The 20,252-nt window shown below is 38.8% G+C and overlaps 1 protein-coding gene across 1 annotated transcript in view; it reads right to left on the bottom strand.

Annotated features, from left to right (window-relative positions):
* The window catches only part of LOC105468751 (ring finger protein 169), a 94,645-nt gene that overhangs the window by 13,166 nt on the left and 61,227 nt on the right, over positions 1-20,252 (bottom strand). Inside the window, exon 4 of the mRNA XM_011719076.3 lies at positions 14,090-14,208. Coding sequence (XP_011717378.2) covers positions 14,090-14,208 — 119 coding nt within the window. The remainder of the gene's footprint in view (positions 1-14,089; positions 14,209-20,252) is intronic.

The following is a 20,252-nucleotide window of genomic DNA, read 5'->3' as shown; positions in this document are numbered from 1 at the left end:
GTAATGTCAAGCTCTTTTTCATATGCTGGTTGACCACATGTATGTCTTCTTTTGAGAAGTGTCTATTCAACTTTTGTCCACTTTTTACTGGGGTGGCTTTTTTTTTCTTGTAAATTTGTTTAAGTTCCTTGTAGATGCTGAATGCTAGACCTTTGTCAGATGGATAGACTGCAAAATTTTTCTCCCATTCCGTAGGCTGTCTGTTCACTCTGATGACAGTTTCTTTTGCTGGGCAGAAGCTCTTTAGTTTAATTAGATCCAATTCGTCAATTTTACTTTTGTTGCAATTGCTTTTGACACCTTCGTCATGAAATCTTTGCCCCTGCCTATGCTCCTGAATGGTACTGCCTAGATTTTCTTCTAGGGTTTTTATAGTTTTGGGTTTTACATTTAAGTCTTTAATCCATCTTGAGTTGATTTTTTAATTTTTTGTATGGTGTAAGGAAGGGGTCCAGTTTCAGTTTTCTGCATATGGCTCACCAGTTCTCCCAGCACCACTTACTAAATAGGGAACCCTTTCCCCATTGTTTTTGTCAGGTTTATCTAAGATCATATGGTTGTAGGTATGCAGTCTTGTTTCTGGATTCTCTATTCTGTTCCATCGGTCTGTCTGTTCTTGTATAAATATCAGGCTGTTTTGGTTACGGCAGCCTTGTAGTATAGTTTGAAGTCAGGTAGCGTCATGTCTCCAGCTTTTTTCTTTTTGCTTAGAATTGTCTTGAATATTCAGGTTCCACATGAATTTTAAATGGTTTTGGTTCCATATGAATTTTAAAATAGTTTTTTCTAATTCTGTGAAGAATGTCAATGTAGTTTAATGGGAATAGAATTGAATCTATAAATTGCTTTGGGCAGTATGGTCATTTTAATGATATTCATTCTTCCTATCCATGAGCATGCGATGTTTTTCCATTTGTTTGTGTCATCTCTGATTTCTCTGAGCAGTGGTTTGTAGTTCTCCTTGAAGAGGTCCTGCCTTCCCTTGTTAGCCATATTCGTCGGTATTTTTTTCTTTTTGTGTCAATTGTGAATGGGAGTTCATTCATAATTTGGCTGTCTGGTTACCTGCTACTGGTGTATAGGAATGCTAGCGATTTCTGTACAATGATTTTGTCTCCTGAGATTTTGCTGAAGCCGCTTATCAGATTAAGAAGTGTTTGGGCTGGGACAATGGTGTTTTCTAGATACAGAATCATGTCATCTGCAAACAAAGACAGTTTGACTTCCTTTCTTCCTATTTGAATACGCTTTATTTCTTTCTCTTGCCTGACTGCCCTGGCTAGAATTTCCGTTACTATGCTGAATAGGAGTGGTGAGAAAGGGCATTCTTGTCTTGTGCCTATTTTCAAGGGGAATGCTTCCAGCTTTTGCCCATTCAGAATGATACTGGCTGTGGGTCTTTCATATATGGCTCTTATTATTTTGAGGTATGTTCCTTCAACACCTAGTTTATTGCGAGTTTTCAACATGAAGGGATGTTGAATTTTATTGAAGGCCATTTCTGCATCTATTGAGATAATCATGTAGTTTTTGTCTTTAGTTCTGTTTACGTGAAGAATCACATTTATTGATTTGCCTACGCTGAACCACCCTTGCATCTTGGGTGACATCATTAGGCTTTGTGTCCCCACTCAAATCTCATATTGAATTATAATCCCCATAATTCACACAGAGATGGTCTGGAATTGGAACTTATGTTGAAAAGGAAAGCAGAGCATAAGTGTTTGGAAAATTTCCAGTCTGATGGAGCAATAGAAAACAAAAACTCAGCTGCAGAAATTTGCATAAGTAATGAGAAGCCAAATGTTAATTGCCAAGACAATGGGGAAAATGTCTTCAGGACATGTCAGAAGTCTTCACAGCAAGCCCTCCCACTGCAGGGCCAGAAAACTAGGAAGAGAAAATAGTTTTGTGGGCTGGGCCCAGGGCCTTGCTGCTTTGTGAAGTCTCTTGGTGCCCATGCCCCAGCTGTGGCTAAAAGGGGCCAATGTACAGATCAGGCCATTGATTCAGAGGGTACAAGCCCCAAGCCTTGGTGTCTTACATGTGGTATTGGGCCTGTAGGTGCACATAAGTGAAGAAATGAGGTTTAGGAACTTTCACATAGATTACACAGAATGTATGCAAATGCAAGGATGTCCAGGCAGAAGTCTGCTGCAGGGGTGGAGCCTGGAGCACCTCTGCTAGGGCAGTATGGAAGGGAAATGTGGGGTTGGAGCCCCCACACTGAGTCCCCATTGGGGCACTGCCTAGGTGAGCTGTGGTAAAGAGGGCTACCTTCCTCCAGACCCCAGAATGGTAGATCCACAGACAACTTACACCATGTACCTAAAAAAGCCATAAACAATGCTGGCCCGTGAAATCAGCCAGAGAGGGAGCTGTACCTTGCAAAGCCACAAGGGCAGAGCCGCTCAAGGCCCTGGGAGCCCACCTCTTGCACCAGCGTGACCTGAATGTGAGACATGGAGTCAAAGGAGATCATTTTGGAGTTTTAAGATTTGGCTGCCCTGCTGGATTACAGACTTGCATGGCCCTCTGTTTTGCCCAATTTCTCCCATTGGGAATGGGTGTATTTACCCAATGCCTATACTCTTATTGCATCTATGAAATAACTAACTTGCTTTTGATTTTACAGGCTCATAGGCAGCAGGAACTTGCCTTGTCTCAGATGAGACTTTGGGGGGCTGTTGGAAAGGTTTGTGTTTTGAAATGTGAGGACATGAGATTTGGGAGGGGCCAGGGGTGGAATGATATGGTTAGGCTTTGTGTTCCCACCCAAATTTCATCTTGATTTATAAACCTCATAATCCCCATGTGTCAAGGAAGAGTTCAGGTGGTGGTAACTGAATCATGGGGGTGGTTTCCCCCATGCTGTTCACAGGATAGTGAGTTCTCATGAGATCTGATGGTTTTATTTATTTACTTATTTACGAGGTGGGGTCTTGCTCTGTCACCCAGGCAGTAGAGAATTGGTTCAATCTTGGCTCGCTGTGATATCCACCTCCCAGGTTCAAGCGATTCTCATATCTCGGTCTCCAGAGTAGCTGGAATTACAGGTGCATGTCACCACGCCCAGCTAATTTTTCTATTTTTAGTACAGATGGAGTTTCACTATGTTGGCCAGGCTGGTCTCAAACTCTTGACTTCAAGTGATCTGCCCACCTCAGCCTCCCAACATGCTGGGATTACAGGTGTGAGCCATTGCTTCTGGCCAAGATCTTACGGTTTTATAAGGGCCTCTTCCCCCTTCATTCATTCACTCCCTCCTGCCACCTTGTGAAGAAGGTGTCTGCTTTGCCTTCCACCATGATCGTAAGTTTCCTCAGGCCTCCCCCAGCCACATGGAACTGTGAGTCAATTACACTTCTTTTCTTTATAAATTGCCTAGTCTCAGGCAGTTCTTTATAGCAGTGTGAAAACAGATTAACATACAGGGGATGGAGACTACTTGATCATGATGGATAAGCTTTTTGATGTGCTGCTGGATTTGGTTTGCCAGTATTTTATTGAGGATTTTTGCATTGATGTTTATCAAGGATACTGGCCTGAAGTTTTCTTTTTTGTTGTATCTCTTCCAGGTTTTGGTATCAGGATGATGCAGGCCTTATAGAATGAGTTAGGGAGGAATCCCTCCTTTTCAATTTTTTGGAATAGTTGCTGTAGAAATGGCATCAACTCATTGTCGTACCTGTGGTAGAATTCAGCTGTGAATGTCTTGTCCTGGGCTTTTTTGGTTGGTAGGCTACTCCTTATTGCCTCAATTTCAAAACTCATTATTGGTCTATTGAGGGATTCAATTTCTTCCTGGTTCAGTCTTAAGAGCATATGTATATCCAGGAAGGTTTTTATTTTCATTCCTCTCAAAGTATTTTCTAATTTCTCTTGTGACTTCTTCTTTGGCCCACTGGTTTTAAAGAATGTGTTGTTTCATTTCCATATATTTGTTAATTTTCCAGTTTTCTTCCTATCAATTTCTAGTTTCATTCCATTGTGGTCAAAAATATAGTTATGATTTCAACCTTTTAAAATATATTGAGACTTGTTTTATGGTCTAACATACAGTCCATATTGGAGAATGTCCCATGTGCACTTCAGAAGAATTCTTGTTGAGTTGATCCTTTTATCATTATATAATATATTTCCTTGTCTTTTGTAACAATTTTTAACCTGAAGTCTATATTGTCTGATATTAGTATGGCTACTCCAGCTCTCTTATTTACTGTTTGCATGAAATATCTTTCCATCCTTTCACTATCAATGTATTTTTGTCTTTGGATCTAAGGTGTGTCTCAGCATATATCCAAATCATTTCTTTTTTAAATCCATTCTCCCAATCTCTTCCTCTTAATTGCAGAGTTTAATCAATTTACATTTAATGTAATTGCTGATGAAGGACTTCTGCTATTTGTTTTCTAGGTCTTATACAGGCATTCCTTTCTTTTTTGTCCTTTGCTTTATTGCACATTGCTGATACTGCATTTTTTACAAACTGAAGATTCATGGCAACCCTGTATCAAGCAAGTCTATCAGCATCATTTTTCCAACAGCATGTGCTCACTTTTTGTCTCTGTGTCACATTTTGGTAATTCTCACAATATTTCAAACTTTTTCATGATTATTATATCTGGTATAGTGATTTGTGATCTTTGCTATTTCCAGTATTCTGTTTGGCTTTCAACAGTCTGATTATAATGTGTCTTGGTATAGACGTCTTTATCCTACTCTGGAGTCACAGAACTTCTTGGATGTGTAGACTTATGTCTTTCATTAAATTTGGTTAGTGTTTGGTCATTATTACTTCAAATATTCTTTCTGCCCCTTTCTCTCTCATTCTGGGACTACCATTTTGTGTATATTGGTACACTTAACGATGTCTCACAGATTTCTTAGGCTCTGTTCATTTTTCTTTATTCTTTTTTATTTCTGTTTCTCAGACTGGATAATCTCAATTGACCTATATTCATATTAGTTAATTATTCTGCCTGTTCAAATCTGTTCTGTCACTGTACTTTTCAGGTCCAGAATTTCTATTTGATTCCTTTTTCATAATTTCTCTTTATTGATACTGTCTACTTAGGACATTGTTTTTCATGGTTTCCTTTAGTTCTTTGCCCATAGTTCCTTTAGCTCTTGAGCATATGATTTAAAGTCCACATTAAAAATGTCAAATGTCTCAGCTTCCTTTGGGACATTTTCTATCGGTTTCTTTTTTCCTGTGTATGGGTCATTGTTTCTTGCTTCCTATGCCTCATATTTTTTGCATTTTGAATATTATAAGGTGGCGACTATGAAAATCAGATTCTCTCCCTACCCCTGGGTTTGTGGTTGCTGTCTGTTATAGCTGTTATTTGTTTAGTGACTTTTTTGAACTGATTTTATAAAGTCTATTTTTTGTCATATGTGGCCAATGAATTCTCTGTTCTGTTAGCTTAGTGGTCAGTTAGTGATCTGACAGAGTTCCTTAGATGCCAAGATTCCGGTGTTCTTTTCATTTCTTTTCTTTCTTTCTTTCCTTTCCTTTTTTTTTTTTCTGAGACAGGGTCTTACTCTGTTGCCTAGGCTGGAGTGCAATTAAGTGATCATGGCTAACTGAAGCCTCTATCTCCTGGGCTCAAGAGATCCTCCCACCTCAGCCTCCTGAGTAGCTGGAACTACAGGCATGTATCACTATGCTTGGCTGATTTTTAAAATTTTTAGTAGCGACAAGGTCTCACTATGTTGCCCTCGCTGGTCTCAAACTCCTAGGCTCAAGCAGTCCTCCCACCTCAGCCTCCCAAAGTGCTAGGATTACAGGCATGAGTCACCACACTCGGCCACGTGTGTTTTTTCTAGATTGAACACTGCTTATTTGCTATAAACTTTTGATTAGTTTCCAGAGTTCCAATAAAGTTGGTGTTGGCTGTTTTTGTCAATTATTACTGTTTTTATGGAAGGCTTTTGGAGTTCCCTGATCTGCCAAGTTTGCTCATGTTACCAGGCAAAGTATCTTTTAAGAAACAGTGAGATATATTTAAATTATAAAGCAAGAAAGGTGTTTTATTACCATGGCACTACTCAAAAGATCAAGCAGTACTTCTAGCAACATGCAGTATAAATGTGGACACTAACAGTCACTAAAATCATGAATGTAAAAATATTATATAAAACATAAATATAGTACACAGATAATATTGTTATTGTTGTTATTGTAGCATTTGGTCAGGGGAAGAATCTTCAAAATGCTGGTACAGAATAAATAGTCAAGAGCAATAAACTTGATGTTCTTATGATTTAAAGTGCCCAAACAATAATCTCACTTAAAAAAATGGAGGCAGTAACTACTCCTTCCTCTTTTGTACGGAGTCCATTTCTGTATCCCTAAACTCTAACATAGTGCCTGGCATATAGTGGATATATTATAAATACATAAAAATATATGCAGAAATAACCTCTTCCTATCCCTTAAGGAAAAGAAAGAAAACATCAACATTTATTAGAAACCCATTATCTGTCAGGAACTGTGCTAAGTGTTTGAAATATATTGTATCTAATTGAATCCAGAGACTCTATGACATAGGTATCATCATCCCCAATTCATGGACAGAGAAATGAGAGAAGTGATCTTTCCAAGGTCACACAGCTGAAGTGAAAATTATTTAAACCTATAGTATCTCTATAATTCTAAGGCCTGTGCTGTTTGCACCACAGCATACTGATCTAACTTACTCTACTCTGCCACAGAACAGACTCAAAACATCTAGGGAAGCTCTGTCTATCTGAACACATAAAGAAGGCATAAACTAGAGAAAGCAGCACTGTCTGAAAAGCAACTTGCTTAAAACTTCCACTGCCAAGAGACCAGATGGTTTCTGGGATATCTAGTTAGGCTAAAAATACCTGCACCCACAATGAGTTTGATTTACAAACAAAGAAAAGCAGGGGTAGCCAGTATAAATATACAGCTGGAAAACTAGAAGATTTAAGTACTTAAAAAACACTGCTTACAGGGTTTCAAATGGCCATATAAAACGTTAGATAGCTTATGCTCTCAGTTGCTTGCTCATTACTCTGTCTGTCTCTTACATACCTACACCATACTGGTTTCTTAAGGATACCTTCAGGTCTGACAGAGCTGAGTCCCACCAATAAATTAAAGTTGGAGAGAACCCTCTTGCCAGTCTCTGGCCTAAAAGACCCTACCCACCCTCTCCATCCTGTCACACATACACACATCTCTTTCTCACCCACCCACCCACTCACTTACTCACTCACTCACACACACCCTGAAGTGAAACCCAGAAGCTTCTTTAGACCTTGGTGCAGCTGCTATCTACCCAGAAGTAGGTAATACTTTGTTACACTCTGGGTTACCTGCCTTGTCTATACTAGTATTCTTTGTATTTTTTTAGGTGTACATTGTAATGGTTTTTAGTATATTCAGTTATTTAACCATCACCACAATTAATTTTAGAACATTTCTGTCACCTCAAAAAGTTCCCCATACCCTTTAGCTATCACCCTCAAACCCCACTTCCTCCAGCCCTACTACTCATGTATTTTATGTCTCTGCGTATTTGCCTATTCTGGACTCACGCTTGTATTCTTTTACTGATGGATAGGAATACTTGTTTCCATAGCTGTATTCCAAAAGGCCTAACATAATGCAGAAGGATTTGAGTTCTCTTAAATGAGAAATAACCGGACAGATTCTCACTTTCCTCTGTAGCAACCATGTATCTTTTTGGAACAATGGAGGGTATAAATTATTTTTTTTAAAAATGGAAGGAGAGCAGCCTTCTGTTGCAAAGGTAGATAATTTCAAAACACATATTTAAGTGCAGGGCCTTTTGTCATAGAGCTCTGATAATGGTCTGACAGAAAGAACATAGATTTGGAGTAAAAAGAGAACTTGGGTTCCAATTCCATCTCTGTATTCTACTGAGTTGAGAGGTTCTTGGGTGAGTCACTTAACCTCTTTGAATTGCAGCTTCCTTTGCTGTAAAACAGTGGTATTACACATTTTGCAGGATGAATGTGAGAATTAAATCACATGAGGTATGCTAAGAACTCAACATGGCAGAGAGCCCAAGGAAGCAATGGGAAAAGGCTAGCTCCTGACACTACCCCTCACCAAACTTCCAGGCCTTTCTGAAGACTATGAGAATATTTCTGTTCTAAAATGGCAGAGATATTACTGACGCCTCTAAAACCTGCCATTCTCCTTAAGCTCCACGTTGCTTCTCCTTAAGCTATCTTCCTTTTCCAGCCATATTCCATTACTTTTAGTAAGATTTGTCCTCTTAATATAGCAGGTTGGTAAACACTTGACTTGTTCCAATTCCTTTATCTCTCCTCCAACACACACACACACACACCCCCCAAGCCACCAAGCCTTGCCATTTCAACTCACTGCTTCATCTTCTTCTCATAATCTCCTCTCCCTCAAGCCACTGTTTGACTATTCCCACACACAATTTAAGTTTGATCTTTATTGTTACAATTTCCTAATGGCCCCCACCCCCTTTCTTTTCATGCCCTGGCCTCATTTCCTCCATAACTCAAAACTCTGGTTTAAGCCACCTCTAGACATTTCCATTTTAGAGGAAGAATCTTAAGAAATCACAGAATAGGCCGGGCGGGGTGGCTTAAGCCTGTAATCCCAGCACTTTGGGAGGCCGAGACGGGCGGATCATGAGGTCAGGAGATCGAGACCATCCTGGCTAACACGGTGAAACCCTGTCTCTACTAAAAAATACAAAAAACTAGCCGGGCGAGGTGGCGGGCGCCTGTAGTCCCAGCTACTTCGGAGGCTGAGGCAGGAAAATGGTGTAAACCCAGGAGGCGGAGCTTGCAGTGAGCTGAGATCCGGCCACTGCACTGCAGCTCGGGCGACAGAGCGAGACTCCGTCTCAAAAAAAAAAAAAAAAAAAAAAAGAAATCACAGAGTAAATCCCCCTGCCCTAGCTTGTAGGTAAGGCATAACACTCTGCATTTTACATAGATGAGACTGAAGGAGAGCCAACTGATTCTACTCAAGGTCACACTGCTATTTCTTCCCTAAAACTCCACCCCTTAGTTCTCTGAATCTGCTTATTTTCCTCAATCCTGAAGCTAGTATTCCAATATCACATCACTTATGCATTTCTGTTACCTGAATGCTTCTGTATTTCATTTGTGAATTTTAAGGAAAGGTACCTATTTCCCAGAGGGTCTTCAGATTTCAATTCACTCTAACACTGGCTGGACATGTGTTTAGTATCTCTGAGTCTGTCAGTAAGTCTCTGTCTATATCTCTCCTTATACATACACTGTATAGAAAGCACAGCCACTTTAAGTCCCTTGATGTGCCACACTCTGAGCCACCAGAGACTCAGGCTTAAAAGTATCTGGAGTTTAGAAAACAAAATGATGTAGCTATGGTTAATTTCTACTAAGTAGAACACCGATCTTTCTTTTATAGCATCTATAAAAAGTATCAATATAAGCTATTGCTAAAGCATTCGAAGACTAAAAAGCAACTTCATAGCACATAAAAATGTTATCAACATGGTCACTAGACTTCCCCCTAAATCCCATATTAATCCTATGGAATCTAATCTAAAAAACAGCCATTAGCCAATCTAAGCTCCTAGAACCCTCCTAGAGGCCCTCTGCTGCAAGTTTGACAATCAGTTCTGACAAAGCCCCAGTTTAACCTACCAACAGGCACAAGGCCTGTCTTATTCAAACATTCCACAAATATTTACTGAGCCCTTACTACGTGCCAGGCACTGTACTAAGTATTATAATGATGAACAAGATGCTATGCCTGCCTTTGATGAGTTTACAGTCTAGAGAAGAAGGTGAACAGAGGCAGCATGAAGATCTGTAAGAAGGTATGGAGTACAGCAGAAAGAGCAGTAAACTCAGAGCCAAGAAGCGTCAGTTCTAACTCAGTTTCCTCCTGTTTTAGCAGTGTAAGATTTGGCAAGCCATGTTCTCTCTCTGGGCTTTAGTCTTCCATTTAGAAAACAAATGGACTGAATAAGATGATATTTAAGGTCCTTTTCAGCTATAAGAGTTCATGTTCCAAAAGAAGATAAAAATCGCAGCAGCAGCAGCAATATTCACTGAAGACTTAGTATGTGCCAGAAATCTTGCTAGGAACCATTTACTTAAGATTCCATTTTTGTACGAAATGGCATTACCTGCATTACTATATCACTTAAAAAGAAAAAAAACTGGAAAGAAGACTGGTTTGATTATGTTTCTTTGTATGGTTATACTCTAAGTTACAAGAAGAATCTGAAGTGATTTACAGTAAAAATACATAAAGACTAAGCCTTAAGACAATAAAGACCGCATTAAGTAATACATGTAAGAAGGGTACAGCAAAAATTATTTTTTAAAAAAATTAACAGGCCATGTCAGAAAGCCATGGTGACTGAATTGAAAATCCTGTCCTAAACCTAACTTGCCTGACAGCCAAAGCAAAGAGGAAAATGCAACTAGACATGGAGCTCTCTTAAAGGAATCAAAAAAAGAAATCTTTTTCATGCTGCACTATAAGATGAATTACAACCATGTGTTTAGTTCGTTTCTCATGGGGAAGAGGAAATGAGAAATGAAGGGAAATAAGTTTTTAAAAATAATTAAACCAGTTTTCAGATACTTAAACATTTAACTTTACAATGATATATCCTTCTTATGGTTCAAATTAATTTTTTTCAATTATCATGTATTTTGTGATTAACCTAACAATAATCTTGGATAAACTATTATTCTATCTGCCTATTTGGAAAAAATTTCATTTTCAAAGGGATGTAGAACTTCATTAATATGGCTGCAAAACCCTCTTTACTGTGATTTTTTTCAAATGAAAGCAAACTGACCAACTGGCAAGACTTACAGAATCTATTGATGCATTCCTTCCAAAATAATCACCTCATCAGTCATACCTATTCACCCTTACCTCCAGGCTTTTGTGCTTAAGAAAGAAAAGTTTATCAAGTAAACAGGAAAAACAAATGGCAGATTCATTTGATTCAAATACAGGTATAAAACCTTTAAAAGTTTTTACACAGTCTTCTCTTTAGGAGAAGAATTTGCAGGAAAAAAAACCTATTGTTGTTGCTTTAACAGAAAAAAAATGCATTTGAAATATCCAAAAACTATAAATGATGTTAAATTTTTCACTGTGGTAAAAGATAAATTTATAATTTTAACCATTTTTAAGTGTATAGTTACACTGTTGTACAACCATCACTACGCTAATTCTTTTTGAATATGTCCATATGCTACATCTCATTGTCAGCACTAATAACTCCGTACTGTTTTCCTAAATATAATTTGGAACTAAAACTTACTGTTTTCTTATCTAAGGAAACAGCATGTTCTAAGTAAGAGATGCAATTCACAGTATTACTATAACTGATTTTGCAAACTAAGGTTTCCATGACATCAGCAAACTATTTCCTAAAAAGAAACCCTAATAAACTAAATTCGATGGTCTTGATAACTATACTAATAATTAAACCTCAGTTGTTAGGCAGAAAGTGAGCCCTGAAACCCAGAAATGTGTAATACTGATTATAAGCATTTCTTAATAGAAAAATCTTAAGTGAATATTTTCCAATAAATTAGTTCCATTGTGGCTCAATGGAACAGGGTAAGGACAAGGATGGGCTGGAAGAGGAAAAGAAGATATATAAGAGATGTTCCAGAACCACTTATAATGAAAAGCACACTCCTCCATATAGGCTTTGCAATTTTGTCCATTAGAAAAGAATTTTTAAAGTTCTGTGGTAGGCATCTCTAAGCGATGAAATATTAACCTGCTACTCCCTTTAAAAGAATGAATTACAAAGGTATAAGAGACTGGAATTAGTGATAAGCAATTTATCCATTCAATACCTACTCCAACTAACTAGGGCAACTGTCCCTTGGTATAATATTTGGATTTTAATATACATTTTTTTCTAATTTGTTTTAAATTATGAGATATTAATTAATCACAGATTTCATAAAACAATTTTTGGCTTCAAGGAGTATTTATTGTCACTCGATGGGAATGAAAAATTTGATCTTTTTCTCTTTGCAGTAGATCCCTCTCTTATAATCATTAAAATATGTGTCCTATGAATTGAGGGAAAATACACACACACAACCAGGAGCTGAAAATTCTTAGTCAAGCAATCTTGACTTTTTTTTAACTTTAGAAGGCATCTATAGTTCAAGTTCATGCAATGCAAGAGTCCCATCTTCATCATAAATAGAAAGGACACTGGCTTACTTACTGGGTCCTGTTTACATCAAGCAAGCCTAAGTGGCTATGCTACAATGGCCATTCAACAAATGTCAAATGAGTGAACAAATATTATGGGAGGTACTTTACTGGGAAAAGAGCTGCCATCACCTAGTGAAGGGGAGGCATTTAAGCGAAAGGGAGATTCAGTGAATTTTACTCTCAGAAATAACAGAGGAAAATGAGACTACTCACAAATAACATATACAAAAAAGATTCAAAAATTAAAACTGCATAAAGGATCATAATAGTAAGCATTTTATAATATTTTTAAACTTTTGTAGCTTCTTTCTGTCATATTTATGAATAACTAGCAGTAAAAGTCTTACAATAGAAAGGGTCTATCTAGGTGTCTATCTAGGCTCACGCCTATAATCTCAGCACTTTGGGAGGCTGAGACGGGCAAATCTCTTGAGCCCAGGAGTTCCAGACCAGCCTGGGGAACATGGCAAAATCCCATCTCTACACAAAATATAGGGGAAAAAAAAAATTAGCTGGGCATGACAGTACACGCCTGCAGTCCCAGCTACTCAGGAGGCTCAGATGAGAAGATTGCCTGAACCCAGGAGGGCGAGGCTGCAGTGAGCTGTGATCACACCACTGCACCTCAGTTTAGGCAACAGAGAGAGCTCCTGTCTCAAAACAAAACAAACAAACAAAAAACCCAAAAAAAGAAAGGGTCTGGGTGTGTATTCACAGGAGCAGCAAAAGAGAGATCTACTAAATAATACTGGTGGAAAGAAAGAACTAGTTGAACCCTAGAGATAAGGGTGAGCAATACCAGCTTTAAACAAAACAGAAAATGAACTGGGGTGAAGATTGTTTCTTTGGCTAGACACAGTGGCTCATACCTATAATCCCAGTGCTTTGGAAGGCTGAAGCATGAGGAATGCTTGAGCCCAGGAGTTCAAGACAAGCCTGGGCAACACAAGGAGACCTCATCTCTACAAAAAAAAATTTTTTTAAATTAGCCAGACATGGTGGCACACACCTATGGTCTCAGCTATTTGGGAGGCTGAGATGGGAGGATCATTTGAGCTCAGGAGATTGAGGCTACAGTGAACCATGATTACCCAATTATACTCCAGCCTGGACAACAGAGTGAGACACTGTCTCAAAAAAAAAAAAAAAAAGATTGTATCTTTACATCTGTGTATTAAACCAGAGCCGAGCATGTAGCAGCTGTTCACAAAATGTCTGTTGAATGAATGTATGCATGAGTCCTTCCTTCTTTCTTCCATTTCTTTTTCGCTTCCCTTCCTTCCTCCCTTCTATCTATTCATCTTTCTTTTCCTCCACCTAGCCCTTCATTATCCTTCTAGCACCCATCATCTATCCAATTCCTTCTTCCTTTCCTTCCCAGGGCCTACAAAGTCTAAAGGATCAAGAGATTCCTTGACAAAGGTCTTAAAAACTTTTCAGTTTGCCCCTTACAACCTATAAAGATATATTTTAGGTCTAGGCACTGAAAAGAAAATCAGTTCTGCTCTCACTTCCTACTAAGTCCAGAGGGAGAGTCTGTGCATATTGTCAGACTGAAGAAGACTTTATTGTTTCCTCCCAAGATAAAAGGGTCATACTTTGCAGCACAGCAATTAGCACAATCCTATCCTGAGGATGTCAGAAAAGGGGTAAATGTTATTTTTCCTGAAAAGTTCAGGTCAGCCCTTTTTCCCTAGTCCATATTTGAAAACCAATTCCCACCTTTTTCTCCCCTTCCACCCCCTCACCAAAGTAGCCACAACAAATACCTTTGCTCCCCCAGTCCCTTTTATCTCATACCCCAAAACCAAAGAATGCTGACTGAATTCAGCATCAGTCTCTTACCCTGCCAGGAAAGCTAAGGAGTAGGAGTTGTTCTTGGAAACAAATGCCGAGCGATGTGTCTGTGTCATCTGGGCTCGAGAAGGTTCTTCATTCTCTGAATCTGAGAGACGTGCAGGACACTGGCAGGGAGACAAGGGAGACAACACTGTCCATTTGGAGTTCCCAAGGCATCTAGTCTAGCTATAGGTTCAAATCTCTTTCTCTATGTCACTTCTCTGTGAGCTCCAACCTGTGTTTCCAACTGCTTCCTGGAGATACCAATCTCAAATGTGGTTCAAATTCAATATATCCAAAATCAAACTCACTATATTTCTCTTCTGTAAGCCCCATAACCAACCCATCTAGAAAACTAAATGCCATCTATTTCTGTCCCTTACTTCTAATTCATAGTAACATTTGGACAGTGGCTTTAGGTACTCCATCACTTCTAAATATTTTATTTCATTTACTGTTTATGTCACTCCCATTAAAAGCAGGGTGATTATCTGTCTTTTACAGATAGCAAACTGAGGCTCAGAGTAGTTAATTTTCCTGGAATTACAGGGTTAATACATGGATAAAACTGGTTCTTAAATTAAGAGCATTAGTCTCCAAGCTATTTCCACTCTAATCTATTCTACTTCTAGAATGTCTCTCAGATCTAACTCTTCCCATTTGTATTCATGGTCATTGCCTTACCTTAGATTCTCATCATCTTTTGCCTGGACTACTGCAACAATCTACTTACTGGTCTCATTCTCTTTAGGCTTTCTTCTCTCTAATACCCTCCACACCACCAAGAATTATCTTTCCAGCAATCACTCCCCTGCTTAACTGCTGGTGACTTCAGGATAAAGTCTAAATGCCTCAGCCTAATACCACAACCTTCACAAACTAGACCTAACCTTCTTTCACAGCTTTTCTCCCACCAGTTCCCACACATGGAACTCCCTGAGCTCTAGCACAACCAAACTATTTTTACTCTCCACATGTACCACAGTCTTTCAAAACCTCTATCTACCCTTTGGATATGCTACACCCTTTGCCTAAAATTCCATCTGCGCTCTCTGCCTATAAAATACTCATTGGCCTTTCAGAGTCATCTAAAATATCACTTTTTCTGCAAAGGCTTCCAAATTATCGTAGAGTTAGTTTTTCCATCTTGTTTATATCCATTCATTTATTGTTGTTTTACTTTGGAGTCCCTTTTTAGAGTCTTTCCTAAAAGACATACATCTTAGAGGTATGTCTTTTACATATAATGTAATGAAGTTTTGCCTCATTATTAAAACATGAGAGTCTTTTTCTTTTAATGGATAGCAACTAATCACACTGAACTGTAGCTTCTTATTTAGGGGTCTGTTGTGCTTTATGCAATGAGCCCTGTGAGAGCAAGTGACCATCTTTTTAAAAAATTTCCAATATTGTTATATAGTAGGTAAAGAAGAACCTTTTAATCAGTTGACGATTAACCAATTATCTAATGATCAAGTATTATCAAAGTAAGAGTTGTAGATGTAGGCACGCAAGGCATCATATGGCTCTGAGTACCCTGCATCCCTGAAATGCTTTGTTTTCCTCTCGGCTGACAGGCACAGCAACACAATAGACTGATTTGAACAATTACAATTTACAGAGAGGCCTTTCAATTTTGTAGGGTATCATTCCTCAAAGAACCCTGTTGTACAAAATATTCAATGAAGAAACTTTAATAGCACTAACCCATTATCAAATTTTATATAATATTCTCATCTCACTCTATAAAAAAGAAAAGCTTTGATACCAATAGACTCAATAGGGAATAATGGCAATTTCTGTCTATATAAGCCTCTCTTCATAATTAAATCAGTACCAAGTAAAAAGTGTTCAAATCCTAGCTCTGTCAGCTATCACTGTCACTATGGGTTAGTTGTTGTTTTATCTTCCTGAGCCTCAGTTTCCTCATCTGTAAAATAAAGACTTCTCTACTATAGTGACAGGCCATTAAAAATACCTACAGTACATTAGCTAACAAGTAATAAGTGCTCAAAAAGATAGATCTTATTTGTATGAACTCCCAAACTATTAATCTTTTAAGAAAAATTTCAGTTTTATAACAGATATATGCCAAGTTCCTTTTTTTTTTTTTTTTTTTTTTTGAGACGGAGTCTCACTCTGTTGCCCAGGCTGGAGTACAATGGCACGATCCCGGCACACTGCAACCTCCGCCTCCCTGGTTCAAGTGATTCTCCTGCCTTAGCCTCCTGAGTAGCTGGGATTACAGGTGCCCACCACCACACCGGCTAATTTTTGTATTTTTGGTAGAGACAGGGTTTCACCATGTTGGCCAGGCTGTTCTTGAACTCCTGATCTCAAGTGATCTGCCCGCCTCAGCCTCCCAAAGTGCTGGGATTACAGGTGTGAGCCACCGTGCCCGGCGCCAAGTTCCTTTCAGTTATTGCAAAATAAATTACATTACAAATAAATAACTATTTATTTAGACAAAAGCTCTCCCACCCCTCTACATTTCTATTCCCAATATTTACCCCTCATCTTTCATCTTTGATAAAAATAAGCCCCAAGGCACTATGGATTCCTAAAATGGTACAAAGCATGCATAAATTAAATCCTTGCAGTGACATCTAAAACAATGTTGTACCTAAAAAAACTAAAAGAAAGATAATACTCAAAGTTGGCAAGATGTGAGGAAATTAGTTTAGTACTCCTCACGCACTACTGGTGGGAGCATAATAAACCTATAATAAATATAAACCTTCTGGAAGGCAACTGTGTAATAAACATCAAAAATGTTAAAAAGAGCACTCCTTTTGACCTGGTCATTCTACTTCTAGTAATTTATTCTAAGGAACTAATAAGAAAAAAATGAGACAAGTGGATTCCATCACAGTGGTGTTTAAGATAGCAAAATATCAACAAAAGATTACTTAAATAAATTCTACAGTCAAGAATATTAGAAGACCACTGGATAATGATGTGGATTATTTATTTACACACAAAAAATAGGCCGGGCATGGTGGTTCACACCTATAATCCCAGCACTTTGTGAGGCTGAGATGGGTGGATCATTTGAGCCCCAGAGTTCGAGACCAGCTTGGGCAACACAGTGAGACCCTGTCTCTACAAAAACAAAAACTTTAAAAAAACTAGCCAGGCGTGTAATAGGCTCCTGTGGTCCCAGCTACTTCAGAGGTTGAAGTAAAAGGATTGCTTGAGCCCAGGGGCTTGAGGCTGCAGTGAACTATGATCACGCCACTACACTCCAGCCTGGGTGACACAGTGAGACCCTGTCTCAAAAGAAAAAAAAAAAAGGAAAGAACACCTACACTTTGTTTTTGAGACAGAGTCTCGCTCTATCACTCAGGTTGGAGCACAGTAGCGTGATCCCAGCTCAATGCTGAGATCACTGCTCCACCTCCCGGGTTCAAGCAATTCCCCTGCCTCAGCCTCCCAAATAACTGGGACTACAGATGCACGCCACCATGGCCAGCTAACTTTTGTATTTTTTATTAGAGATGGGGTTTTGCCATGTTGGTCAGGCTGGTCTTGAACTGCTGACCTCAGGTGATCCATCCACCTCAGCCTCCCAAAGTGCTGGGATTACAGGTGTGAGCCACCGCGTCTGGACAACACCCACACTTTAAGATAAATTAAAAGAGGTTATAAAACAGTATCTAGGCCGGGCGCAGTGGCTCATGCCTGTAATCCCAGCACTTTGGGAGGCTGAGGTGGGCAGATCATGAGGTCAAGAGATCGAGACCATCCTGGCTAACATGGAGAAATGCCATCGCTACTAAAAATACAAAAGATTAACTGGGCGTGGTGGCACGTGCCTGTAGTCCCAGCTACTCAGGAGGCTGAGGCAGGAGAATCAATTGAACCTGGGAGGCAGAGGTTGTAGTAAGCCAAGATCACGCCGCTGCACTCCAGCCTGGCGACAGAGTGAGACTCCATCTCAAAAAAACAAGCAAAAAACCAGTATGTATACTAGGTTACATTTTCTGAAAAGAAAAACAATACATGGTGTATATTTATATGTTCTTAGAAATGAACATATCTATATGTTCTATATGTTCATATGGTACATATCATAAGGATATGTACTAAAATGTTTATAGGGATCATTTCTAGGTTGGGGGATGACAAGTAATTTTTCCCTTTTTGCTTTCTAGTCTTTAGTATAACCATAACTGCTGTATCAAATTGTTTTCTAATAATTCGATTATTGGATTAAATATACCATAACTAATTGTAATAAATTAAACACTGTGCTCACTTTATTTCCATTCTAAAAAAAAAAAAAACACATGATAATCTGCTACTAGAGTAAGCTTCTTCCTCCTTCCATTCAAACTTAATTTCATAAACATGTATCAAACACTTCCAATGTGCAGGGTACTACAGGAGATTTAAATGGATAAGACATTTCCTATACTCAACAAACTTACAATCTAGTAGAAAAACACAAACACACAAAAAACCATGATGTAAAGGAAAATGAGAGAACTCTTATAAAAGTTATAAAGTGGGGGCTTGGGGGAGTGGCTGATGGGAGTCGAGAAACAGAAGAGGAATTCCTATAGGCTTCATGAATGTGACAGCTTTTGAACTGGACATGGAGAGATAAATAGCCTTCCAACAGGTAAGCTAGATGGCATTTCAATGAGATGAAAATGCAAGAGCGAAGACCTTGAAAAGGGAAAGCACAGTGTATGTATTTGGGGGAAAGCAAATATATACTCCTTAGAGTTTTGGGGTATAAGCAAGGATGAAAGCATAAGCTAGAATCATACTGAGGGCCTGAATGTTGCGGTGAAGAGTCCTCATTTAATTTCACAAGAGGAGTCATTAAAATTTTGGGGACAGGAGAGAGAAATGATCAGTCTCGCTCTAATCACAATAGTTTCTATGTAAAAAATAATCCTTTGGTCAGCTTTCTTAAGATTCTTTTGGGTCTCAATTTGAGTGTAGTCTTGGCCAAACTAAATGGAATTATTTGCTCCACACTGAAAACTCTTAAATTAGAGCCATTTAAAAGTCCTCCAAAATATAAAACCAGCCCAGGCACACTGGCATGATCATGCCTGTAATTCCGCACTTTGGAAAGCTAAGGTGAGAGGATCCCTTGAGCTCAGGAGTTTGAGACCAGCCTGGGCAACATAGGGACACCCTCATCTCTACAAAATAAAAAAAGTAAAATAAAAATTGGCCAGCCATAGTGCTACACACCTGTGGTCCCACCTACTTGGAAGGCTGAGGCGAGAGGACTGCTTGACCTTGGGAGGTCGAAACTATAGTGAGCCATGACTGTGCAACTGCACTCCAGCTTTGTCAACTGAACAAGTCCCTATCTCTTAAATAAATAACTATAAAAGAAAACAGAAAAAAAGGCAAAAATCACAAAAATCTAAAACTTGACACATTCGTAGGTCAGATTTTATTCAACGCATTTGTAAAACTGGCTGTTATCAAGAACAAATCAGAATTTGTACTTTCTGACTCCTTTTAAGATTAAAATTAGGTGGATGCATTTGATTTCTATTTCAAAAATGGTAGTGGCAAATGAAAACATAATTAATTTCCTCGTCTTGGCATGACCTAGGAACAACAGGTTATTTCTATCAAAGGACCATTGTGAAGGGTCAGCTCTCTGTCAAGGCTAGTTTATCCTTCTGGGTTGTTCTGCCTGAGGACCTTAATGGGTAGTAGAACTGTCAGGGTGAAGAGGTAGAGCCGCGGTCTTTAGAGACTACAAACCACAGCTGGGGCTACTAGTCATACAACATACTACATACACAAGACCATCATAGAGCTTATTCTTGTCTAGCTAAACTGTAGCCTCTCTAGTAGCAGTCTTTTTTGCCCTCTGTGGTTTCTAACGTTCAGAGCATTAAGAGTACACAAACACTTCATGCCTGTAAACTGAATCTTTTGGAAGGCTGAAACCCTGTAAAATGTAAGTGGCTTGTTTAATAATTAAATAATAATTATTATTATAACTAGAATCAGAAGCCGCACATGTATGTGGCACTCAGCAAACACTACTGTACCAAGAAAGCTTAAAGAATTTTCTTTTTTAAGTTCAGGAAAGACACCTTTGCAAAAATAAAACCAAGGCCAGGCAGTGACTTACGTCTGTAATCCCAGCACTTTGGGAGGCCGAGGCGTACATATCACTTGAGCCCAG

This window comes from Macaca nemestrina, chromosome 12 (genome assembly GCF_043159975.1).
Source record: "Macaca nemestrina isolate mMacNem1 chromosome 12, mMacNem.hap1, whole genome shotgun sequence".
Taxonomy (NCBI): domain Eukaryota; kingdom Metazoa; phylum Chordata; class Mammalia; order Primates; family Cercopithecidae; genus Macaca; species Macaca nemestrina.
The sequence above is the reverse complement of the archived record's forward strand: the minus strand, read 5'-3'. Positions and strand labels throughout refer to the sequence as shown.